This window comes from Phocoena phocoena, chromosome 1, assembly GCF_963924675.1.
Source record: "Phocoena phocoena chromosome 1, mPhoPho1.1, whole genome shotgun sequence".
NCBI classification, from domain to species: domain Eukaryota; kingdom Metazoa; phylum Chordata; class Mammalia; order Artiodactyla; family Phocoenidae; genus Phocoena; species Phocoena phocoena.
In genome coordinates this window covers 100,486,430-100,512,658 of record NC_089219.1, presented here as the reverse complement: position 1 = coordinate 100,512,658, position 26,229 = coordinate 100,486,430, and the positions used below count along the sequence as shown (strand labels likewise).

The 26,229-nt window shown below is 37.7% G+C and overlaps 1 protein-coding gene and 1 pseudogene across 4 annotated transcripts in view; both read left to right on the top strand.

Moving 5' to 3' along the window:
- Positions 1–18,939, top strand: part of PHTF1 (putative homeodomain transcription factor 1) — a 60,587-nt gene extending 41,648 nt beyond the window's left edge. For 2 of the 4 annotated variants that reach the window (XM_065894737.1, XM_065894731.1), the window contains exons 12-15: positions 15,830–15,985; positions 16,956–17,051; positions 17,739–17,864; positions 18,403–18,423. In XM_065894737.1, coding sequence (XP_065750809.1) covers positions 15,830–15,985; positions 16,956–17,051; positions 17,739–17,864; positions 18,403–18,423 — 399 coding nt within the window. Of the gene's footprint in view, positions 1–3,600; positions 3,621–15,829; positions 15,986–16,955; positions 17,052–17,738; positions 17,865–18,402 lie in introns of those variants that run through there. The other 2 variants (XM_065894724.1, XM_065894727.1) reach the window with 2 other exon arrangements.
- On the top strand, positions 13,981–14,482 carry LOC136137555 (glycine cleavage system H protein, mitochondrial-like; annotated as a pseudogene).
- Positions 18,940–26,229: the final 7,290 nt, after the last annotated feature.

Sequence of the window (26,229 nt, the reverse complement as noted above, 5' to 3'; positions counted from 1 at the left end):
GTTTCTATATTTTGGAAATTAATCCCTTGTCAGTCTCATCATTTACACATATTTTCTCCCATTCTGTAGGTTGTCTTTTTGTTTTGTTTAAGGTTTCATTTGCTGTGCAAAAGCTTTTAAGTTTAATTAGGTCCCATTTGTTTATTTTTGTTTTTATTTCCATTTCTCTAGGAGGTGGGTCAAAAAAGATCTTGCTGTGATTTATGTCAAAGAGTGTTCTGCCCATGTTTTCCTGTAGAAGTTTTATAGTATTCAGTCTTATGTTTAGGTCTTTAATCCATTTTGAATTTATTTTTGTATATGATGTTAGAGAAATGTTCTAATTTCATTCTTTTACATGTAGCTGTCCAGTTTTCCCAGCACCACTTATTGAAGAGGCTGTCTCTTCTCCATTGTATATTCTTGCCTCCTTTGTCATAGATTAGGTGACCATAGGTGCATGGGTTTATCTCTCGGCTTTCTATCCTGTTCCACTGATCTATATTTCTGTTTCTGTGCCAGTACCATACTGTTTTGATGAATGTAGCTTTGTAGTATAATCTGAAGTCAGGGAGCCTGATTCCTCCAGCTTCGTTTTTCTTTCTCAAAATTGCTTTGGCTCTTCGGGGTCTTTTGTGTTTCCATACAAATTAAAACCTTTTTTGTTCTAGTTCTGTGAAAAATGCCATTGGTAATTTGATGGGGATTGCACTGAATCTGTAGATTGCCTTGAGTAGTATGATTATATTAACAATATTAATTTTTCTAGCATAAGAAACCAGTATATATATATATATATATATATATATATATATATATATATATATATATATATATATATATCTTTCCATCTGTTTGTGTCTTCTTCAGTTTCTTTCATTAGTGTCTTATAGTTTTTGGAGTACAGGTATTTAGCCCCCTTAGGTAGGTTTATTCCTAGGTATTTTATTCTTTTTGATGCAGTGGTAAATGGGATTGTTTACTTAATTTCTCTTTCTGATCTTTTGTTGTTAGTGTATAGAAATGCAACAGATTTCTGTGTATTAATTTTGTATTCTGCAACTTTACCGAATTCATTGATGAGCTCTAGTAGTTTTCTGGTAGTGTCTTCAGGATTTTCTATGTATAGTATCACGTCATCCGCAAACAGTGACACTTTTACTTCTTCCTGTCCAATTTAGATTCCTTTTATATCTTTTTCTTCTCTGAATGCTGTGACTAGGACTTCCTAGACTATATTGAATATAAGAGAGATTGAGTACCCTTGTCTTGTTCCTGATTTTAGAGGAAATGTCTTCAGCTTTTCACTGTTGAGTATGATGTTAGCTGTGGGTTTGTTATATATGGCCTTTATTATGTTGAGGTATGTTCCCTCTATGCCCACTTTCTACAGAGTTTTTAATCACTAGTGCATGTTAAATGTCAAAAGCTTTTTCGGCATCTATTGATCATGTGGTTTTTATTCTTCAAATTGTTAATGTGGTGTATCACACTGATTGATTTGTGGATATTGAAAAATCCTTGCATCCCTGGGATAAATCCCACTTGATTATTTAATGTATTGTTGGATTCAGTTTGCTAGTATTTTGTTGAGGATTTTGCGTCTATGTTTATCAATGATATTGGCCTGATTTTCTTTTTTTGTGATACCTTTGTCTGTTCTCGGTATCAGGGTGATGATGGCTTCATAGAATGAGTTTGGAAGTGTTCCTTCCTCTGCAATTTTGGGAATAGTTTCAGAAGTGTAGGTATTATCTCCTCTCTAAATGTTTGGTAGAATTTGCCTGTGAAGCTATCTGGTCCTAGACTTTTGTTTTCTGGGAGTTTTAAAATCACAGATTCTATTTCAGTACTTGTGATCAGTCTGTTCATATTTTCTATTTCTTCTGGTTCAGTCTTGGTAGATTGTACCTTTCTAAGAATTTGTCCATTTCTTCTAGGTTGTCCATTTTATTGGTATATAGTTGCTTGGAGTAGTCTCTCATTTCTAATTTATTGATTTGGGCCCTTTTCCTTTTTTTCTTGATGAGTCTGGCTAAAGGTTTATCAATTGTGTTTATCTTTTCTAGGAACCAGCTTTTGTTAATAGTTTTATCGATGTTTTCTATTGTTCTCTTAGTCTCTATTTCATTTATTTCTGCTCTGATCTTAATGATTCCTTTACTTCTACTGACTTTGGAATTTGTTTGTTCTTCTTTCTCTAGTTGCTTTAGGTGTAAGGTTAGGTGGTTTATTTGAGACTTTTCTTGTTTCCTAAGGTAAGCTTGTATTGCTATAAACTTCCCTCTTCGAACTGCTTTTGCTGTGTCCCATAGGTTTTGGATCATCATGTTTTCATTGTCATTTGTCTCTAGCTATTTTTTTTTTAATTTCCTCTTTGACTTTTTCAGTGTTGTTTAATAGCATATTATTTAGCCTGCATGTGTTCATGTTTTTTTCTTGCAGTTGATTTCTAATCTCATAGTGTTGTGGTCAGAAAAGATGCTTGATATAATTTCAGTTTTCTTAAATTTACCAAGGCTTGCTTCGTGGTCCAGCATGTGATGTATCCTGAAGAATGTTGCATGTGCACTTGAAAAGAATGTGCATTCTGCTGCTTTCAGTTGGAATACTCTATAAATATCAATTAAGTCTATTTAGTCTAATGTGTCATTTAAGGACTGGATTTTCTTATTGATCTTCTGTCTGGACGATCTGTCTATTGATATTATTGTGTTACTGTCAATTCCTTTTTTTATGTCTGTTAACACTTGCCTAATATATTGAGGTTCTCCTATGTTGGGGACACATGAATTTACAATTGTTACATCTTCTTTGATTGTTCCCTTGATCATTATGTAGTGTCCTTCTTTCTCTCTTATAACTGTATTATAAAGTCTATTTTGTCTGATATAAGTATTGCTACTTCAGCTTTCTTTTCATTTCCACTTGCATGGAATACCTTTTTTTTTTTTAACATTTTTATTGGAGTATAGTTGCTTTACAATGGTGTGTTAGTTTCTGCGGTATAACAAAGTGAATCAGCTATACATATACATACATCCCCATATCCCCTCCCTCTTATGTCTCCCCTGACTCTCCCTATCCCACCCCTCTAGGTGGACACAAAGCACCGAGCTGATCTCCCTGTGTTATATGGCTGCTTCCCACTAGCTCTCTGTTTTACATTTGGTAGTGTATGTATGTCAATGCCACTCTCTCACTTTGTCCCAGCTTACCCTTCCCCCTCCCCATGTCCTCAAGTCCATTCTCTACGTCTAAGTCTTTATTCCTGTCCTGCCCATAAGTTCTTCAGAACCATTTCTTTTTTGATTCCATATATATGTTAGCATACGGTATTTTCTGAATTTCCGACTTACTTCACTCTGTATGACAGTCTCTAGGTCCATCCACCTCACTACAAATAACCCAATTTCTTTTTTTTTATGACCGAGTAATATTCCATTGTGTATATGTGCCACATCTTCCTTATCCATTCATCTGTCGATGGACCCTTAGGTGCTTCTATGTCCTGGCTATTGTAAATAGTGCTGCAGTGAACATTGTGGTACATGACTCTTTTTGAATTATGGTTTTCTCAGGGTATATGCCCAGTAGTGGGATTGCTGGGTTGTATGGTAGTTCTATTTTTAGTTTTTTAAGGAACCTCCATACTGTTCTCCATAGTGGCTGCATCGATTTACATTCCCAGCAACAGTGCAAGAGGGTTCCCTTTTCTCCACACCCTCTCCAGTATTTATTGTTTGTAGATTTTCTGATGATGCCCATTCTAACTGGTGTGAGGTGATACCTCATTGTAGTTTTGATTTGCATTTCTCTAATGACTAGTGATGTTGAGCATCCTTTCATGTGTCTGTTGGTAATCTGTATACCTTCTTTGGAGAAATGTCTATTTAGGTCTTCTGCCCATTTTTGCATTGGGTTGTTTGTTTTTCTGACATTGAGCTGCATGAGCTGCTTCTATATTTTGGAGATTAATCCTTTGTCAGTTACTTTGTTTCAAATATTTTCTCCCATTCTGAGGGTTGTCTTTTTGTCTTGTTTATGGTTTCCTTTGCTGTGCAAAAGCTTTGAAGTTTCATTAGGTCCCCTTTGTTTATTTTTGTTTTTATTTCCATTTCTCTAGGAGGTGGGTCAAAAAGGATCTTGCTGTGATTTATGTCATGGAGTGTTCTGCCTGTGTTCTCCTCTAAGAGTTTTATAGTGTCTGGCCTTCTGGCCTTACATTTAGGTCTTTAATCCATTTTGAGTTTATTTTTGTATATGGTGTTAGGGAGTGTTCTAATTTCATTCTTTTACATGTAGCTGTCCAGTTTTCCCAGCACCACTTATTGAAGAGACTGTCTTTTCTCCATTGTATATTCTTGCCTCCTTTACCAAAGGTAAGGTGACCATATGTGCTTGGGTTTATCTCTGAGCTTTCTATCTTGTTCCATTGATCCATATTTCTGTTTTTGTGCCAGAACCATACTGTCTTGATTACTGTAGCTTTGTAGTATAGTCTGAAGTCAGGGAGCCTGATTCCTGCAGCTCCGTTTTTCATTCTCATGATTGCTTTGGCAATTTGGGGTCTTTTGTGTTTCCATACAAATTGTGAAATTTTTTGTTCTAGTTCTGTGAAAAGTGCCATTGGTACTTTGATAGAGATTGCATTGAATCTGTAGATTGCTTTGGGTAGTATAGTCGTTTTCACAATGTTGATTCTTCCAATCCAGGAACATGGTATATCTCTCCAAATGTTTGTGTCATCTTTAATTTCTTTCATCAGTGTCTTATAGTTTTCTGCATACAGGTCTTTTGTCTCCTTAGGTAGGTTTATTCCTAGGTATTCTATTCTTTTTGTTGCAGTGGTAATTGGGAGTGTTTCCTTAATTTCTCTTTCAGATTTTTTATCATTACTGTATAGGAATGCAAGAGATTTCTGCGCCTTAATTTTGTATCCTGCTACTTTACCAAATTCATTGATTAGCTCTATTGGCTTTCTGGTAACATCTTTAGTATTCTCTATGTATAGTATCATGTCATCTGCAAACAGTGACAGTTTTACCTCCTCTTTTCCGATTTGGATTCCTTTTATTTCTTTTTCTTATTTCTTTTTCCTCTCTGGTTGCTGTGGCTAAAACTTCCAAAACTATATTGAATAATAGTGGTGAGTGTGGACAACCTTGTCTTGTTCCTGATCTTAGTGGAAATGGCTTCAGTTTTTCACCATTGAGAACAACGTTGGCTGTGGGTTTGTCATATTTGGCCTTTATTATGTTGAGGTAAGTTCCCTCTATGCCTACTTTCTGGAGGGTTTTTATCATAAATGGGTGTTGAATTTTGTCAGAAGCTTTTTCTGCATCTATTGAGATGATCATATAGTTTTTCTCCTTCAATTTGTTAATACGGTTTATTACATTGATTTCGTATATTGAAGAATCCTTGCATTCCTGGGAATAAACCCCACTTGGTCATGGTGTATGATCCTTTTAATGTGCTGTTGGATTCTGTGTGTAGTATTTTGTTGAGGATTTTTGCAACTATGTTCAACAGTGATATTGGCCTGTGCTTTTCTTTTTTTGTGGCATCTTTCTCTGGTTTTGGTATCAGGGTGATGGTGGCCTCGTAGAATGAGTCTGGGAGTGTTCCTCCTTCTGGTAGAATTTGGAAGAGTTTGAGAAGGATAGGTGTTAACTCTTCTGTAAATGTTTGATAGAATTCTCCTGTGAAGTCACCTGGTCCTGGGTTTTTGTTTGTTGTAAGACTTTTAATCACAGTTTCAATTTCAGTAGTTGTGATTGGTCTGTTTATATTTTCTATTTCTTCCTGGTTCAGTCTTGGGAGGTTGTGCTTTTCTAAGAATTTGTCCATTACTTCCAGGTTGTCCATTTTATTGGCATATAGTTGCTTGTAGTAATCTCTCATGATCCTTTGTATTTCTGCAGTGTCAGTTGTTACTTCTCCTTTTTCATTTCTAATTCTATTTATTTGATTCTTCTCATGTTTTTTCTTTATGAGTCTAGCTAATGGTTTGTCAATTTTGTTTATCTTCTCAAAGAACCATCTTTTAGTTTTATTGATCTTTGCTATTGCTTCCTTCATTTCTTTTTCATTTATTTCTGATCTGATCTTTATGATTTCTTTCCTTCTGCTAATTTTGGGGTTTACTTGTTCTTCTTTCTCTAATTGCTTTAGGTGTAAGGTTAGTCTGTTTATTTGAGATGTTTCTTGTTTCTTGAGGTAGGATTGTATTGCTATAAACTTCCCTCTTAGAACTGCTTTTGCTGCATCCCATAGGTTTTGGGTTGTCGTGTTTTTATTGTCATTTGTTTCTGGGTATTTTTTGATTTCCTCTTTGATTTCTTCAGTGATCTCTTGGTTATTTAATAGTGTATTGTTTAGCTTCCATGTGTTTGTATTTTTTACAGATTTTTTTCTGTTATTGATATCAAGTCTCATAGCATTGTAGTTGGAAAAGATACTTGATACGATTTCAGTTTTCTTAAATTTACGAAGGCTTGATTTGTGACCCAAGATATGATCTCTTCTGGAGAATGTTCCATGAGCACTTGAGAAAAATGTGTATTCTGTTGTTTTTGGATGGAATGTCCTATAAATATCAATTAAGTCAATGTTGTTTAATGTGTCATTTAAAGCTTGTGTTTCCTTATTTATTTTCATTTTGGATGATCTGTCTACTGGTGAAAGTGGGGTGTTAAAGTCCCCTACTATGATTGTGTTACTGTTGATTTCCCCTTTTATGGCTGTTAGCATTTGACTTATGTATTGAGGTGCTCTTATGTTGGGTGCCTAAATATTTACTATTGTTATATCTTCTTCTTGGATTGATCCCTTGATCATTATGTAGTGTCCTTCTCTGTCTCTTGTAATAGTCTTTATTTTAAAGTCTATTTTGTCTGATATGATAATTCCTACTCCAGCTTTCTTTTGATTTCCATTTGCATGGAATATGTTTTTTTGCATCCCCTCACTTTCAGTCTGTATGTGTCCCTAGGTCTGAAGTGGGTCTCTTGTAGACAGCATATGTACGAGTCTTATTTTTGTATCCATTCAGCCAGTCTGTGTATTTTGGTTGGAGTATTTAATCCATTTACATTTAAGGTAGTTATCAATATGTATGTTTCTATTACCATTTTCTTAATTGTTTTGGCTTTGTTATTGTAAGTCGTTTTCTTCTTTTGTGTTTTCTACCTAGAGAAGTTCATTAAGCATTTGTTGTAGAGCTGGTTTGGTGGTGCTGAATTCTCTTAGCTCTTGCTTGTCTGTAAAGGTTTTAATTTCTCCGTCGAATCTGAATGAGATCCCTGCTGGGTAGAGTAAACTTGGTTGTAGGTTTTTCCCTTTCATCACTTTAAATATGTCCTGCCACTACCCTCTGGCCTGCACAGTTTCTGCTGAAAGATCAGCTGTTAACCTTATGGGGATTCCCTTGTATGCTATTTGTTGTGTTTCCCTTGCTGCTTTAAATATTTTTTTCTTTGTATTTAATTTTTAATAGTTTGATTAACATGTGTCTTGGCGTGTTTCTCCTTGGTTTTATCCTGTATAGGACCATCTCTGCTTCTTGGACTTGATTGACTATTTCCTTTCCCATATTAGGGAAGTTTTCAACTATAATCTCTTCAGTTAGTTTCTCAATCCCTTTCTTTTTCTCTTCTTCTGGGACCCCTATAATTCAAATGTTGGTGCGTTTAACATTCTCCCAGATGTCTGTGAGATTGTTCTCAATTCTTTTCATTTTTTTTTCTTTATTCTCTTCTGCAGTAGTTGTTTCCACTGTTTTATCCTCCAGGTCACTTATCCATTTTTCTGACTTAGTTATTCTGCTATGGATTACTTCTAGAGAATTTTAACTTTCATTTATTGTGTTGTTCATCGTTGTTTGTTTGCTCTTTAGTTCTTCTAGGTCCTTGTTAAATGTTTCTTGCATTTTCTCCATTCTATTTCCATGATTTTGTATCATCTTTATTATCATTACTCTGAATTCTTTTTCAGGTAGACTGCCTATTTCCTCTTCATTTGTTTGGTCTGGTGGGTTTTTATCTTTCTCCCAGGCTGCAGGTTTGTAGTTCCCGTTGTTTTTGGTGTCTGTCCCCAGTGGCTAAGGTTGGTTCAGTGGGTTGTGTAGGCTTCCTGGTGGAGGGGACTGGTTCCTGTGTTCTGGTGGATGAGGCTGGATCTTGTCTTTCTAATGGGCAGGACCACATCCGCTGGTGTGTTTTGGGGTGTCTGTGACCTTATTATGATTTTAGACAGCCTCTGTGCTAATGGGTGGGTTTGTGTTCCTGTCTTGTTAGTTGTTTGGCATAGGGTGTCCAGCACTGTATCTTGCTGGTTGTTGAGTGGGGCTGGGTCTTAGCATTGAGATGGAGATCTCTGGGAGAGCTTTTGCCTTTTGATATTACATGAGGCCCGGAGGTCTCTGGTGGTCCAATGTCCTTAACTCAGCTCTCCGACCTCAGAGGTTCAGGCCTGACACCCAGTGTTAGGCAGAGCACCAAGACCCTGTCAGACACATGGCAAACCTCCTCACTGAGCCCAGGAATTGCTGATCTCTGCTAGGTGACCGAATGTGAGGTGTCCTGATGCCTCTCTTACCTCAACTCTGAGGCAGAGCACCACTTGGACAAGCATGGGAAGGAACATCACGCGGACCAAGCCCTGATGTTTGCTGGGGCCTTCACAGCAGGCCTGGGGCCTGGCGCTGTTGGTTCAGAAGTGGCTCATTTTAATGTGCTCTGACCTAACGTTGCAGCTGGTTTCTAGAAAGGGAACAAAAAATGCTGCGTTTAAAAACAGCAGCCAAGCCCTCCCTTACCCTTGCCTGATATCTGGGGAGGTAGTTCTAACCTGGAATACATTTTTCCATCCCCTCACTTTCAGTCCGTATGTGCCTCTAGATCTAAAGTGGGTCTCTTGTAGAAAACATATGTACAGGTCTTCTTTTGTATTCATTCAGCCAGTCTGTGTCTTTTGGTGGAGTATTTAATCTGTTTACATTTAAAGTAATTATCGATACCTATGTTCTTATTGCCATTTTGTTAATTGTTTTGGATTTGTTTTTGTAGGTCATTTTTTTTACCTTTCCTCTTTTGTTCTCTTCTCCTGTGACTTGATGACTATCTTTAGTGTTGTGTTGGGATTCCTTTTCCTTTTTTGTGTGTATATCTATTATAGATTTTTGGTTTGTGGTTACCATGAGTTTTGGTATAGCAGCCTATATATATACAAGATTGTTTTAAGTTGCTAATCTCTTAATTTTAAATGCATTTTATTTTTAACTTTAATTTTTTTGGGCTGTGTTGGTCTTCATTGCTGCACGTGGGTTTTTCTCTAGTTGTGGCGAGCGGGGGCTACTCTTTGTTGTGGTGCGTGGGCTTCTCATTGCAGTGGCTTCTCTTGTTGCAGAGCACAGGCCTAGGTACGCGGGTTTCAGTAGCTGTGGCACATGGGCTCAGTAGCTGTGGCTCATGGGTTCTAGAGCACAGGCTCAGTAGTTGTGGTGCATGGGCTTAGTTGCTCTGTGGCATGTGGGATCTTCCCAGACCAGGGCTCGAACCCATGCCCATTGCATTGGCAGGGGGATTCTTAACCACTGTGCCACCAGGGAAGCCCTCAAATGCATTTTAAATATCCTGCGTTTATACCCTCTCTCCTTCTCTCACAATTACTAGTTTTGATGTTATATTTGTATGTGGATGATTTTGTACCTTTACTATATGTTTGCCTTTACTGGTGAGCTTTTCATTTCATACTTTTCTTATTTTTAGTTGTGGTCTTTTCTTTTCCATTTGGAGAAGGTCCTTTAGCATCTGTTGTAAAGCTGGTTTGGTAGTGCAGAATTCTCTTAGCTTTTGCCTGTCTGTAAAGCTTTTGATTTCTCTATCAAATATGAACTAGAGCCTTGCTGAGTATAGTATTCTTGGTTGTAGGTTTTTCCCCTTCATCACTTTAAATATTTTCTGCCACTCCCTTCTGGCTTGCAGAGTTTCTGCTGAAAAATCAACTGATAACCTAGTGGGGATTCCCTTGTATGTTTTTGTTGCTTTTCCCTTGTTGTTTTCATATTTTCTTTGTCTTTAATTTTTGTCAGTTTGATGACTATGTGTCTCAGTCTGTTCCTCCTTGAGTTAATCCTGTGTGGGATTCTCTATGCTTCCTGGACTTGGGTGACTGTTTACTTTCCCATGTTAGGAAGTGTTCAGCTGTTATCTCTTCAAATATTTTCTTAGGCCCTTTCTCTCCCTCTTCTCCTTCTGGGACCCCTATAATGCAAATGTTGGTGCATTTGACATTGTCCCAGAGGTCTCTTAACCTGTGCTCATTTCTTTTCATTCTTTTTTCTTTATTCTGTTCCACATCAGTGATTTCCACTACTCTGTCTTCCAGTTCACTGATTTGTTCTTCTGCCTCATTTATTCTGCTATTGATTCCTTCTAGTGTATTTTTCATTTCAGTTATTGCATTCTTCAACTCTGTTTGGTTGTTCTTTATATTTTCTAACTCTTTGCTAATAACTTCTTGCTCTGTGCATCCATTCTTTTCCCGAGCTCTTGGATCATCTTTACAATCATTACTTTGAACTCTTTCTCAGGTAGATTGCCTATCTCCAGTTTACTTAGTTGTTCTTCTGGAGTTTTATCTTGTTTCTTTGTCTGGAACATATTCCTTTGCTGTCTCATTTTGTTTAAATTTCTATGTGTTTTCTTACGTATGTAGTAGAATAGTTAACATTTCTTGACCTTGGAGAAGTGGTCCTCTGTAGGGGATGTCCTATGTGTCCCAACAGTACACTCCCATCTTGTTACCTAAGGGCCAGGGACCATTCCCAGGGTGGGTTCTGACCTGTGTTTTCAGAGTTAGTTCCACAGGCCGTGGGATTGCAGTTTTCTTGCTTCTAGTGTCTTCCCCCTGGTGGGTGAGGCTGGTCTAGAGGCTTGTCCAGGCTTCCTGGTGGCAGGGGCCAGTGCCTGCCCACTGGTGAGTGGAGCTGGGTGCTGGCCCTCTGGTGGGCAGGGCCATGTCAAGGGGCATGTCTGGAGGTGGCTGTAGGCTCAGGAAGTCTTTAGGCAGCCTGTCTGCTTATGGGTGGGGCTGTGTTCCTGCCCTCTTGGTTGTTTGGCCTGAGGCGTCCCAGCACTGGAGCCTACAGGCCGTTGGGTGGGGCCAGGCCTTGGTGCCAAGATCCCAAGCGAGACGTCTACCTCCAGCCAGAGTTCACATCAATGAACACTCCTCAGTGTGTCAGCCACCAGCTTTTATGATCCTAGAGAGAGCCACAGCTGCCCCCCGCTTTCCCAGGAGACCCTCCAAGACCAGCAGGGAGATCTGGCTCAGGCTCCTATAAAGTCACTGCTTTTGCCCTCAGTCCCAGTGCACGAGGACCTTGTATATGCCCTCCAAGAGTGAAGTCTCTGTTTTCCTCAGTCCTGTGGAGCTCCTACAATCAAGCCCCCCTGGCCTTCAAAGCCAAATGCTCTGGGGCTCCTCCTCCCAGTGCCAGACCCCTAGGCTGGGGAACCTGGTGTGGGGGCTCAGAGCTCTCATTCCTTGGGGAGAATTTCTGTGATATAATTATTCTCCAGTTTGTGGGTCACCCACCCAGGCTGTATGGGATTTGATTATATTATGAGTGCACCCCTCCTACCCTCTCACTGTGGTTTCTTCTTTATGTCTTTGAATGTAGAATATTTTTTTTTTGGTAGCTTCCAGTCTTTTTTACTGATGGTTGTTCAGCAGTTAGTTGTGGTTTTGATGTGCTTGTGAGAGGAGGTGAGCTCAAGGTCCTTCTACTCCATTTTGTTGTCTCCAGTCCTCCTGTTTGCTTGTTTCTTAATCCAGCCTCCCAGTTTTAGTGATTTGGAATGTCTGACCCAGTTAAACTTAATTACTATAACTACAAATACTGTTTGGTTCCTATTTGGTTTATTTGTTAATTTTCCTTTTTCTCTTTTTTTTGGCCATCTTTTATTAATCAAATATTTTAAAATATTTCATTTAATCCTCTCTGTTAACTTTATATATATATATATATATTTACTACTATTGACCCCAGAGATTACAACACACATCCTTAGCTTATTAGAGTCTAACAAAATTATTAATTTACCATGCTAGGACCTTACAACACTTTATGTCATTTACCCATTCACTTTTTTTTTTCTTTTTACCCATTCACTTTTGTGTTACACATGTCCTTCATTTTAATTTTACATATATCTTAAACCCATAAGATGTAATTATTATTGCTTTTTGTAGTTAATTATTCATTTATATTTACCTACATATTTATCCTTTCCATTACTTTTCATTAGTTTGTGCATTTCTGTGTTTTTCTCTGGGATTATGTCCTGCCTGCTTGAAGAATCTGCTGGTGATGAATTCTCTCAGTTTTTGTTTGTTTGAAAATGTCTTTTATCACTTTCATGTTTAAAGGATATTTTTAATGGGTAGAGATTTCTAGGTTGCCAGTTACTTTCAGCACTTTTAGGTTGCTATTAGTTGTTACTTTCCTCCCCCCTGCCGCCCCCACCCCCACCCCTTAGTTGTAAGTAACTTGCTGGGGTGAATACCTGACCCAGACTAAACTAAACATATTCCCTCTTTTGCAAATTAGAAATGAAAACCTGAGGTATCAGTGGTGGACTTTGCAGAAGAAAGGTCAGAAGGGATCACTGGGGCCAGTAGCATTGGAAACCAAGTCAGAGCTGGGGGGAGCAGTAAAGAAGGGTCTTACAAGGCAGTGGAATTAGCTGAGAGGAGTGGAGGGGGGAGCCTGAATGGCCCTAGTGGAAGGGAGATGGCGAGGGCAGCTACCTGCTGACTTCCTGATTTTCAAAGGCCCGCATTTAGTTTCTGTGAGGGGTCTCTGTATATTTTTCAATAAATCTCATTTTACCTTGGGCTTGCTTTAGTAAACTTCTTTACATTTCAATCAACAAAAAAATTTGTAAAAAACAAGAACTTTTACCTGAAAACTTGACACATAATAGGCATTTTATAATTGGTGGCTGCTGCTGTTGTTATTCAGATCCTAAAGTGGAGTAAAGAGCTGGTCCTCAGGATTTTCTAGTCATGCCAGTGGGATGGGCCGCATGTTTTAGGGGGCTCTGTTATTCAAATGCAAATTTATTATTGGGTTGGTCAAAAAGTTTGTTCGGTTTTTTTCCATAAGATGGCTCTAGTAGTGCTTAGTTGTCTAACTTCATTTGAAACAATTTCATTAGATTGTATTGTGACAGCTGTCATGTCAGCCTGCATTTAAAAAAAAAAAACTTATCAAAACTGGTGAATTTTTTGTGTAGCCATATTGAATATGGAATATTGAAGATGGAAGAAAAAAAGCGACATTTTCAGCATATTATGCTTTATTATTTCAAGAAAGGTAAAACCACAAATGAAATGCAAAAAAGACTTGTGCAGTATATGGAGAAGGTGCTGTGACTGATCGAACGTGTCAAAAGTGCTTTGTGAAGTTTTGTGCTGGAGATTTCTCTCTGGACGTTACTCCGTGGTCGGGTAGACCAGTTGGAGTTGATAGTGTTCAAATCGAGGCATTAATTGAGAATAATCAACATTATAGCACACAGGAGATAGCCGACATACTCACGATATCCAAGTTGAGCAATGAAAATCATGTGCACCAGCTGGGTTATGTCCATCGCTTTGATGTTTGGGTTTCACGTAAGTAAAGCGAAAAAAATCTTCTTGACTGTATTTCCACATGCGATTCTCTGCTTAAACGTAACGAAAATGTTCCATTTTTAAAACATATTGTGACGGGAGATGAAAAGTGGATAGTGTACAATAATGAGGAATGGAAGAGATCGTGGGGCAAGCGAAATGAACCACCACCAACCACACCAAAGGCCGGTCTTCATCCAAAGGAGGTGATGTTGTGTATATGGTGGGATTGGAAGGGAGTCCTCTATTATGAGCTCCTTCCAGAAAACCAAATGATTAATTCCAACAAATACTGCTCCCAGCGCCCCTGAGAACATGGCACAGCGAGTGGCATGGAGTGTGCGGGCTGCGCTCTGCAGCCTGCGCCCAACGCGCCCTGCCTGCCGCGGCCCTGGGGACTGCGGGCGGGTGCCGTCCGGGTGCTGCACAGTGGACCCACTCTGCTGTCGGGTTGTAAATTCAGACAAACATGAATGGGTAACAGCAGAAAATGGTGTTGGAACAGTGGGAATCAGCAATTTTGCACAGGAAGTTTTGGGAGATGTTGTTTACTGTAGTCTGCCTGAAGTTGGGACAAAGTTGAACAAACGAGGAATTTGGTGCTTTGGAAAGGGTGAAAGCTGCTAGTGAGCTCTATTCTCCTCTATCAGAAGTAACTGAAATTAATGAAGCCCTAGCAGAAAATCCAGGACTTGTCAACAGATCTTGTTATGATGATGGTTGGCTGATCAAGATGACACTCAGTAATCCGTCAGAACTAGATGAACTAATGAGTGAAGAAGCATATGAGAAATACATAAAATCTATTGAGGAGTGAAAATGGAACCCCTAAATAAATTAGTTTGAAACAACTGAATCTAGCATAGTTGTCTTAAATTAGTGGTGGATAGATTTTTAAAAAGCAACTTTTAGCAAAATAAACTACTTGCAACAATGTTGCCTGAAGAAAATACCCCTTAACTTCCTAATGATTTCAGATAAACACATGCATCTTTTTCACAACACCCTGTGATTTTTAGGCTAGTCTCCAGTTATAATACTCAGAATTCCTGAAATTATCTGTGGTAAAACTAGTTATAAAAATGATGCAATTCAAGGATAACATTGTTATCTTAACCTTTTATAATATTGTAACTTGCTTACAGCCATCCCTGGATTTGGGTCAAAATACTCAATGAACTTGCCACTGGACATAAATGGCAGTGGAGAAAAGTTTGTTAGTTGTATAGTGTCCAGTAAAGAACATTACTATCTTAATTTTGCAATATACTGTGTTTGCTGGTGCTATTTTTATACAGTAAAGCAACAGCCTTGCAGGAAAATAAGAAACAGTTTAATAATAAAATATTCAAATTCTTAAAAAAAAAAATACTGCTCCCAATTAGGCCAACTGAAAGCAGCATTCAACGAAAAGCATCCAGAATTAGTCAACGGAAAACACATAATCTTCCATCAGGATAACGCAAGACTGCATGTTTCTTTGATGACCAGGCGAAAACTGTTACAGCTTGGCTGGGAAGTTCTGATTCATCCGCCACATTCACCAGACATTGCACCTTCGGATTTCCATTTATTTAGGTCTTTACAAAATTCTCTTAATGGAAAAAATGTTCAATTCCCTGCAAGACTGTAAAAGGCACCTGGAACAGTTCTTTGCTCAAAAAGATAAAAAAGTTTTGGGAAGATGGAATTATGAAGTTGCCTGAAAAATGGCAGAAGGTAGTGGAACAAAAGGGTGAATACGTTGTTCAATGAAGTTCTTGGTGAAAATGAAAAATGTGTCGTTTATTTTTACTTAAAAACCAAAGGAACTTTTTGGCCAACCCTACTTTGAAAAATGGTCACCATATAATTGTGAGTGGGCACACTTGTGGTTAAAGAGTTTGGAAATACATTTGTTTTATTTCACTTATTCTATTATGTTTTCTTCCCTTGTTACTTCCAGACCCTTGCTATCTCTCATGCAAAGAAGAAAATCTAGGAAACTTAGAGAAATACATAATCACTAATTGAATAGAAAATACTTTATAAGTATTAAAAGTCTCCTACTTTGAGTATTAAAATATTGGTATCTTGTAAATGTTTTTAAAGTTCTAGAGTAAAGGAGTAATTACAGATTTTAAGACAAGTGAAAAACTTAACTGTTTTTTGGTCCTTTTCATAGGTTCTCCGGGGACATAAAACTTTCCTAAATGATGCTTATAATTGGGAGTTTTTGATCTGGGAATCAGCTTTACTACTTTTCTTACTGCGCTTAGCCTCACTGGGGTCTGAAACCAATAAGAAATACAGCAATGTCTCAATACTACTTACTGAACAGGTATTGATTGGTCCTTGACAGTTTGATTCAGTGGTTAGAGATGGTATAATAAGATTTCTGCAGAAGATTCAGGGTTGAGTCTAGATTCTGTCACTTTCTAGCTATATGACCTTACACCTTACAAGTCACCTTACTACTATATAATTACTTCCTCTTTATAAAATGAGGATATTATCTTTCCCACCTGCTCCCAGGATTGGGTGCTACTTCATAGTATAAAAATTATTTTTGTTGGTGGTAATGGAGCATGCTTTTAATCTCATATTCTGTGTCAAGTATTAGATCTTTAGAGTACCTCTCATTTAAGGATGTTTAATAAGCTTCTTGACTTTCTTCTCTATCAGTCAAATGCTGAATACATTCAGTGTTTGGAAAATATTTGCTCTTTAGTACGTGAGAAGATATTACAATTGAGAAATGTTTCTTATAAATACAGAGTAGTATAGAGTTGGGTTCTTTTGTTTTTAATTTCATGTTTATCCGTAAGTTATAAATAAAAATACCTAATATCGTTAGATTTTTTTTTTTTGGCCTTAGAATTATAGTGGAGAATTCTTACCAGAAGGGGAAAAACAAGGGATTAGTAAATTAAAAGCAGCGATCTTTTTCCATTCCATGAATGTTTAATGAGGATGTTAGGTTATTTGGGGGATACCAAGATGAATAAGATACAGTTTTTGAACTCAAGGAGTTTACATTTTAATTGCTATAATTAATATAAAAGTTTGCATTGTTTTGATAAATTGCTTCATTGTTATTTTTTCTTCACTAAATAGCTTTTCTTTGCCATATGTGACTGATTAGGGATGGGGGTTTGGGTACGTGGCATATGTGCTCTGAAGAAATAGCTACTGGAATTTTGAAATTTATTTTACTTGAAAACATTGACCTCAAAATCTGCCATGTTGAATGCAATATATATATCTATCTTTTCCATGACATTTGCCCTAATCTCTATTCCTTCCCTTAGATTAATTTATATCTTAAAATGGAAAAAAAGCCGAATAAGAAAGAACAGCTTACTCTAGTAAACAATGTATTAAAGCTATCCACCAAGTTATTGAAAGTAAGTAATACCCTGTGATACATTTTTACTACCATTTAATTAAATCAATGCTGTACCTCTTGGAGAGGACCCTAGTAACAGATAGATGCTGTGTAGATTCAAACTACCAACTTGATAGTTTGGGTTTAATGACTCTATGAGAGAAAGTTTCCCAACTTACTACCCAAGTTCTGTGATTGCTGATGTCTGTCACATTTTAAAATTACATTAAAAAATAACAAATAGCATATTGCTTGAATCCACCTTTAAAAACTTAGCTAGTGGAAAAGTAGGTGAGAGTCCATTAAGGCATTAATTAATTAATTAATTTTTAATTTTAAAATTATTATTTTTAATTGAAGTACAGTTGATTTACAGTGTTTCTGGTGTACTGCAAAGTGATACATACATATTCAGATTCTTTTCCATTATAGGTTATTACAAGGTATTGAACATATTCCCTGCACAACACAGTAGGTCCTTGTTGTTTATTTTATATACAATAGTCTGTATCTGTTAATCCCAAATTCCAAATTTATCCCTCCCCCACTTCCCCTCATTACAGGTTTTTTGAATGTAGCTATTGAACATTAAGGGAAGAGGTTTTAAGCAATCCTCCTCTCCCAAGACTGAAAAAAACAGTCGAGAAGTCACTGGTGGCTATTATGAAACCATGTGTTTCATCTCAGTTCTTTCATGTTTTTGTAGGAGCTGGACACACCATTTAGACTCTATGGACTGACAATGAATCCCTTGATCTACAATATCACACGAGTAGTTATCCTTTCTGCTGTCTCAGGTGTTATAAGCGATCTTCTAGGATTTAATATAAGAGTAAGTGTGATTATCACTCTGTAGCATCTGCCTGAAGTCTTAAAACTTCTTGTATTTAGTAATCTTTGTTCTTCCCACTGTGTGTGTGTGAGAGAGCGAGCGAGAGAGGGAGGGTGGAAGGAGGGAGGGAGGGACTGGCATGGAAATAACTCCTGAGGTAGAGGAATAGACATTTGAAATAGACATTCGGCTTAGGTTTTCTCATTTTATGCAAGTACAATAGATCGTGCTCTTGAATGGAACAAAAAAATCAAGTTTGAATCTCATGTCAATTTAATAGCGTGGGCTGGGTTGGCCTCTGATCTAGGGAAATGTACAGAGGCAGAATGAATGAAAACCAAAAACCCGTGAACTGCAGTATATCTTTTTTGATCCTGGAAATTGTTAACGGTTTTTTCTCTATGATGTTCTATGGTTGCTGTTGTCACAGTTGGTACTTTTTTCTTATGTAAACGGTTCTTGGTTTACATGTAAGTGTACCTATCAACCCCACCTATTTGTCATAAAACTAACTATTTTGGTGATTTTCTTTTCTTAGCTGTGGAAAATTAAGTCATAAGCTGAGTCATGTGCCCGGACTTTCTCCCCTTGCTGGCATCAGTGCTTAACCCATTAAGGAAAGAGATGACTGCAAACCCATGAGACACCCACCTGCTTATTCACACGGAGAGGTGCCCTCAGCTCTACCTAATCTAACGAATGGTGTTTTCAGAGGAACAGAGCCTTTTCCAACTGGGTGTGCATGCTAAAAACCTGTATTTTCATGGTTTTCAAATAGTATGAATAGTCAGGAGACTGAAGACTGTTGTGTTATAGTAACTTAAGGACAACTTTTTAAGTTAGGAAATTTATTCTGGGCATTTCAGTGCTGTGACAGTTATATTTATTGGAAATAGTCTTTTGGGTAACTATGGCAGATGCCCAAAGCATGAAGCAAAATCCTTTATTGGAAATATGCAAATTCAGTACTTTTCTATTACAGTCTATAGAATTGGAGATTTCATTTCTCTAGCAAAGAGAGATCAAGTTTAAACTATTTTAGGTTGAGCCTGAATAAAAGAACTTTATTGGAGAATTTCAGTTTCTAGGCTTTTTTGTCGTTGTTGAAAGAAAAAAATAACCTTTTAAACTGTGATTTTCTGTTAAACTATGGAGAAAATTTTAATTAGTTTATAATTTTGAAGTTAATCCTAATCACTGTATAGGTGTTGGTGAGAGTCATGCATGTAATACGGCATGTGATCCAGCATGAGAAATTTGTCTATGCGCACCCACCCGTGTCCACCATAAAACATGTTTTCCATTTAAATCATCTGAGCTATGTTTCCCATCACACTACTAAGTGAAGTGTTCATAGTTTTTCTGTTGTGAGACTCAATGTATTTAACCCTCAGTATAATCTCATGTCCTCGGTGTCTGTACTGAGCCAGGCTATGCCACTGATGATTGGGATTCTCTTATCAGTATCCCCGATTGCACATACATGCGTATACATATGTTAATGAAAACTCTAATAGGCTACATTTAATTCCTGCTCATTGTTACCCACTTTGAAGAATCTCTCGAGGCAAATTGAAAGCCCACATTTTAATGACAAGATTTTGTGAATTTTTAAATGGAAATAATTAGGAAACTTAGTTATTACATGTGAAGTATGTACATGCAAAATCAGTGTGTCATTTACACATACCCTAATATGCAGGAAGATTTTTGAGGTTTAAAGATGAATTTCTTAAGTCCAGGAATTGAGGTCAGACCTTTCTGGATTCATATCCTTGGCTCTGCTACTTATTAGCTTCATAGTCTAAGGCAAGTTACTTAACATCTTTGCATCTCAGTTTCTTTACCTGCTTAATAAGGATAATAACTACCTAATAGTGTTGTTAAGGTTAAATGAGATTATCAAGTAAGGTACTTAACATAGCATAAAGTACGTCGCCCTTCATAAATCCACAATAAACATTTGTAATTACTGTTTAAAACCCTTTAAAAAATCTTTTGCTGATAGATTCCTAGCTGTGAAGATAGAAACCTAGGGGGCAAGATTGCTGAACTAGAAGTGGATTACCAAAAATTTGCAGCCATTCCAAATACTGCGTGAGAGTTACAATTCTTTTTAAAAAGTAAAACCCCATTATAGTGATTTACCTTTGGAAGGAACTGATCTGTAAAGGCACTTCAGTATCTCAGCAGATGGCTCATAGAAATCATGCTTTAACTGTTTTCCACAAGGGACAATAGCAGCTATCTCAAATCCAGGATTGAACCGCTCAGTGCAGATTTCGGATGAAGAAAGCTTTATCTTTTTCTCCTACAAAAAAAACACCACTGTTCTATTTTTATTTGAATTTTTTACACAGTGAATTCTTTAGCGTAAATGCAGTATTCAGAATAGTTTACTCCCGTGAGTTGTTTCGGTTATAGTTTTGATGGTGTATAATTGGTTTAAATGATTTTTCAGGTGGGTAAAATTAACTGTATGGGTGGTTGCTCGTGTCGGAAACTTGGGAATCATTTTTCACTCTTGCCTTTCTCATACCTCACATCCAGTCATCAAGTCTGTGAGGAATTCTCTTCTAGATATTTTTCTAATCAGTCCTTTCTTCTCCATCCCCACTTTCATCACCCTCATCTAAGTCAACATCCTTTGTTTTTGAACAAGATTCTGCTTTTCTGCCCCTCTCCCCCATGCCCACCTATTCATCTCAAAAGCGAATGTGTCTTTTCTGAAATGCAAGCCTCAGTCTCATCGTTTAGAATCTATTAATGGCTTAGTATTACTTTGAAGGTAAAAATCCAAAATCTTTTTAGCAAGGTGTATAGGCCTACTTTGTTGAGAAAGATTTTTGAATCTTTATGTTTGAAAGATGTTTTTTCTGGGCATAAAATTCTAGTTTTAAAGATGTTGCTGCTCTACTGCCTCCTGGATTGCATTGCTTCCGACAAGAAGTCTGCTGTCATTGTCATCTTCGTTCTTCTGCGTTTTTTTTTTTTTTTAACTCTGGCTGCTTTTAAGGTTTTTACCTTTTTCATTGAATTTGTGCTATTTAGTTATAATGTGCATTGGTGTAGTTGTCTTCATTATTTGTGTGTGTGCTTGGGATTTGTTGCACTTACTGGGTCTCTGGATTTTTAGTTTGCATCAAATTTGGAAAAATTTTGACTGTTATTTCTTAAAATAAGTTTTCTATACCCCAGTCTCCCACCTCCTGAGACTCCACATGTTAATTAGGCTGCTTGAAGTTGTCCCACACCTTACTGATGTTCTGTACATTGTCCCAGTCTTGTTTTTAATTTCTATTCAAGACAGAAGACTGGCACAACTATTTCTATTGCTGTGCCTCAAGTTCACTAACCTGTTCTTCTGCACTAATTTGCTGTTAATCCTACCCAATGTATTTTGTCTACAGAATTTTGATATTGCTTTTTCAGTTTTTTGTATCCTCATGTCTCTCTTTAACGTACTGTTTCTTTTCTCTCTCTTGTTTCCATAATATTTATAATAGAAATAGTAAATAAGAACATTATAACAGCCATCATCTGTGTTATCTGGGGGTTTGTTTTTGTTGATTTATTTTTCTCCTCATTTTGGGTCATACTTTCCTGCTTCTTTACATGCCTAGTAATTTCTTAATGGATGTGAACTTTACATTGTTGGGTGTTGGGTCTTCGTGTGTGTGTGTATTCTTTTAAATATTCTTGAGCTTTGTTTTAGAATGCAGTTAAGATACTTGAAAACAGTTTGATCATTTCAAGGCTTGCTTTTAAGCTTTGTTAGGTGGGCCAGAGCAGCCTTTACTCTGGTGCTACTTTTCTCCACAACTGAAGCAAAATCCTCCTGAGTACTCTACCTGATAACCCTGTTCGTGATCAGGTTTTTCCAGTTTAACTGTAGGAACATGAACTCTTCCCAGCTCAAGAATTTTTGGCCTGCTTCTTTTTGGTGGTTCTTTCCCTGTTGAGTATTTCCTTGTGCTCATCAATACCTGAAAACTTGAAAGGAAACCTCTGCACATTTTTGGAGCTCTCTCCTCTCTGTGCAGCTGTGCTCTCCTCTCTCTGCAGCTGTCTTCTCTCTGGTACTCGGCCTGCCAATTCTAGCTGTCCTGGCCGCCCCAGATTCTTAACTCTCTCCTCAACTCAGCAAGGCTGCTTGGTTCAGTTTGGATACCCCCTTCCTACACCACAGCCTAGAAACTGCCTCTAAGTAATCTGGGGCAAACATGGGGCTCACCTCATTGAATTCCACTATCTTTCACTGCCTGTTGTCCAACATCTAACACCCATTTTTTCATATATATTTTTCCTTTTTTTTTTTTAAGTTGTCTGAGGTGGGAGAGTAAATGTTTTTCCCACCTTAGTAAATAGAAAAATGTTTACTCAACTGCTCAAGCCAAAGGCTTAGGGTTTATTCCTGGTTCCTCTCTTTCCCTCCATATCTAACCTACCAGCCAGTCACGCTGGTTCTGTGTTCCCACCGCTAACAGACTGAGCCTCCTTTGCGCTCGGCTGGATTACTGTGCTGACCCACTGTTCCCTTCCCATTCTTGCCTCTGCCGTCGGTTCTCCACAGCCACGTGAGTGAGCTTAAAAACATGGAGACTCTATCATTCCTACTTAAATCCTTCCTGGCTTTCCCTATGCTGGCCTCCAAGGCCCTTCATTATCACGCCTGCTTCCCTTTCCAAATTCCCCTCCTCAGTACCTGACAGCCACACTGGCCTCCCTGTGTTCCTCCGTTATACCAAGTTCTTTCTTATCTCAGACTGTGCCTGGAATGTGTTTTCTTCAGTTCTCCCCTGAATGGCTTCTCAGCTGTCAGTTCCTTAGCAGGACCTTCTCTGAGTTAAAGTTGTTCCCCGTCTTATCCTTGTTATCAGTTATATATGGTCCATTCATTTCCTTCACGGCACTTATCAGAACCTGATTATCTTATTTTTTGCCTACTTGTTTCTGTCCTTCCCCACTAGAATATAAGTCCCTTAAGGCAGGAATTTTTGTTGTTGTTGTTTTTCACTCCTAGGTCCCCAGAATGCAGAAGAGTACCTGACCCCATAATAGGTACGTAATATAAATGCATAGAATAAATGAATAGACCTCAAGTAATCTACTGTTTCTGTAGTTTTTTTTTTTCTTTTTTCTTCTGTTAGGATGGAAGAGTTGTACTGTCAGTGCTTCATTTATTCCTGTATAATAATTTCTAGGAGATTGGACTTTTGATCTCCCAAAAGGAGTGATACTTTAACATTTACCTGCTACTGAGAAATTAAATAAACCAAGATGTAAAAATAGAACTAGATTAGGCCATACATACATTTAATTGAAATAATAATAACCATAGATGGATAAGAAAAATACCTGTTCAGCTACTTTTATAATTTGTATTGGGAAAAATTCTGTCTCCTAAAATCGCTATGGAGGTATGACTTCAGGCTTCCTAAATATGTACATTATGCCTCGTGTATAATATAAACACTTTGAAAAGTTGAATAACCAAATACTTGCCTAATTGGGGTATGGTTTTCTTAACTTTCAGAGACAAGTAGAAAAGTTCTAAGTACCAGGATGTCCTCCAAAGTGTTTTTAATTTTGGTTCATTGTATCTAGAGGTAAGTGAACCTGTGCACTGTGAAAATAACCCTCTTTCAAATGAATGAAATTCCTTTTCAGAATTTTGTAGTCTACACACTCCATCACGGGCCAAATGGGTCTTACTCCCAAATACAGTGTATGATTTGGAATTACCAAGAAGTAAACTCATTAAACTTAATCTCATCGATACAGCTGTTGACTAGTTTGGTCATTTAAAGTAATCCTTGGCTCCTTGCAGTTATTGGTGCCCATCCTGAATAATGAAGTTTGAATTTCACAAGTGTGAAATAATGCCATTCCTTTCCCGCAGCACACCCTGAGCCTATATGCTGTAGTAAGGTATTACTCAAGGTAACAAATAGTTGTTTATTAAGGACAAAATAAGCCTCTTGATTTGCTATAAAAATGTGCTAATAGTTCTGCTTGACTTTAATGCAAACATTGTAAAATAGACAAATACCCCCAGGGTTCTTTGGAAAAATACAGGTTCGGGCTAAATTAAAGCACTTGGCTATGTTTTTGTATTTTAATTAATTAATTTATTTATTTATCTTTGGCTGTGTTGGGTCTTCGTTTCTGTGTGAGGGCCCTCTCTAGTTGCGGTGAGCGGGGGCCACTCTTCATCGCGGTGCGCGGGCCTCTCACCGTCGCGGCCTCTCCCGTTGCGGAGCACGGGCTCCAGATGCGCAGGCTCAGTAGTTGTGGCTCACGGGCCCAGTTGCTCCGCGGCATGTGGGATCCTCCCAGACCAGGGCCCGAACCCGTGTCCCCTGCATCGGCAGGCGGACTCTCAACCACTGCACCACCAGGGAAGCCCCTTTGTTTTTGTATTTTAATGTGTACGTGAGAAAGGTTCAGAGTTCTTTGGCAGAACTCTACTAAATTCTACTCTCAATAAGCCTTCATACTCGCTTCTTACACTTAAGGCTCTACTTGCATAGAAACTTTGAAAACAGATCCAAGTTAGTGGATATCTTAAACTAATTCAGTCAACTGAAGCAAAGATTATAGAGTTCATGTCCTAATTATGGCGTGCTTTAAACCAGTCATTGTATTGCTGATAAACCTTAATAGCATAAGCAGTAAAGAGCTGCCTAAATAAACAAATCTGTTATTGTTTAAAAAGCACAAGTAGTTCTTAGCGCTGGAGCATGCCAGGATGATGTAAGAAGTTGCTCTGATATATTCTTCACGCCAGACTGAATCATCGCGTTTCGGGACTGAAGTCTGTTTACACCAGAGTTCCTTAGTTCCTGGAGCTCACTCTGGACTAAGCTCAAGCTTAAACACGTCTCTGTGGAGGTCGGTAGTTAAGACTGTCACACCGTTTAACTAATTTGAGTAGTTCTTGCTTTCTTAAAACCCAATTCTTTTTGAATGTTGGACACATTAAACATGAAGCTCTTCATTAGTTCACCTTGAAAAGCATTTGACTTTTTCTACATGAGAATATCTGACTATTAAAAAAGGAAATAACCAAGGTATGCTCAGGTAGAAATAAAAAGCCACATGCTTTTCTGTGTCCAAGACTTCTGAAATAGGAGTTGACTCTGTGCAAAAGCTACTGGGCCCCAGAAATTTAATGTATGTGGGTTAGAAGACAATATTACAGGCTCTTACTCACTAATCTCCCTAGGGAGACAACGTGATAGCATCCCAGCACTTTTTTGCTGTTACGACCAATAAGAAAATATGTCCACTGAAACAGCGACAAAATGATTTTGCTGCCACTCTGCAGGCTTTGCTACAACACACATCTCCATGGTAGGGCTCGGGGTTTGGAGTTTATTTTCGGTGTGAGTTCAGTAATGGCAGGCGGGAATTAATTTTTCTCCTCAAGAGTATTCAGTTAACCATGGTCTTGAGCTATGTTTTAGGCATTATTCATTCCAAGAATTTCAGTGAAATCAAGTCAAAATACTTCACTCTACAAGTACAACCTAGAGTAAATAAAATGATTTAAAAATAATGTGAAATGCCACGGTCTGATGAAATAGAGTTTGTGACCTTGTGGTAACTGGACTTACACAGCTATGTCCATTAGAAATGTCTGATGACAATTTCCAATAAGACAAGTCCTTTTCTTTCCCTGACAGTGTAAGAAAGGATTTGGGGGGGGGGGGTAGCAAATTATTTATGCAAAGCTATTTTCCTTACAGTGAAAGGTATTAAGTAGGTATAATGATATTCAACTCAAACTAATTTTGAGCTTTACATATAGATAAGTATAGCTATACAGGTAAAGTCATCATTGTAAGAGTCTTTCTGATTGTAGGACTTTGAATATTTGTTACTTGTAGGGATAAAAATCTATTTGAGGACTCAGACCATGATGAGAATTAGCTCCACAAATAGAAAAAGCAACATTACATAAAGCTGACGGTAAAAGAAATGCAGGCCATGAACTGATTCTTGTTTTTCTTTTTTTTTTTAATATCTATATAAAAAATAACGAGCGATTTACAGGTCTCTTTCTCTAATCAGAACCTCAAGTGTATATATAAAGGTACTGTACAATATATAAACATTTACAACCAGTACATCCATATTTTGCTTACCATTCCAAGGCCACATTGCTAAGTCAGTACAGAATCAGTACAGTGACAGGTTACTTAGAAAGGAAAGAGCCACATCAGACTGACAACAGATGACATCAAAGTTATGTCGCAGTTAACAAAAATTGGATTTTTATCACTAATTGTGGACTATAGGGAAAATAAATCATTTCTGTGATACTAAATTCTTAGCATTTATCAAGCCTTCTAATTCTTCT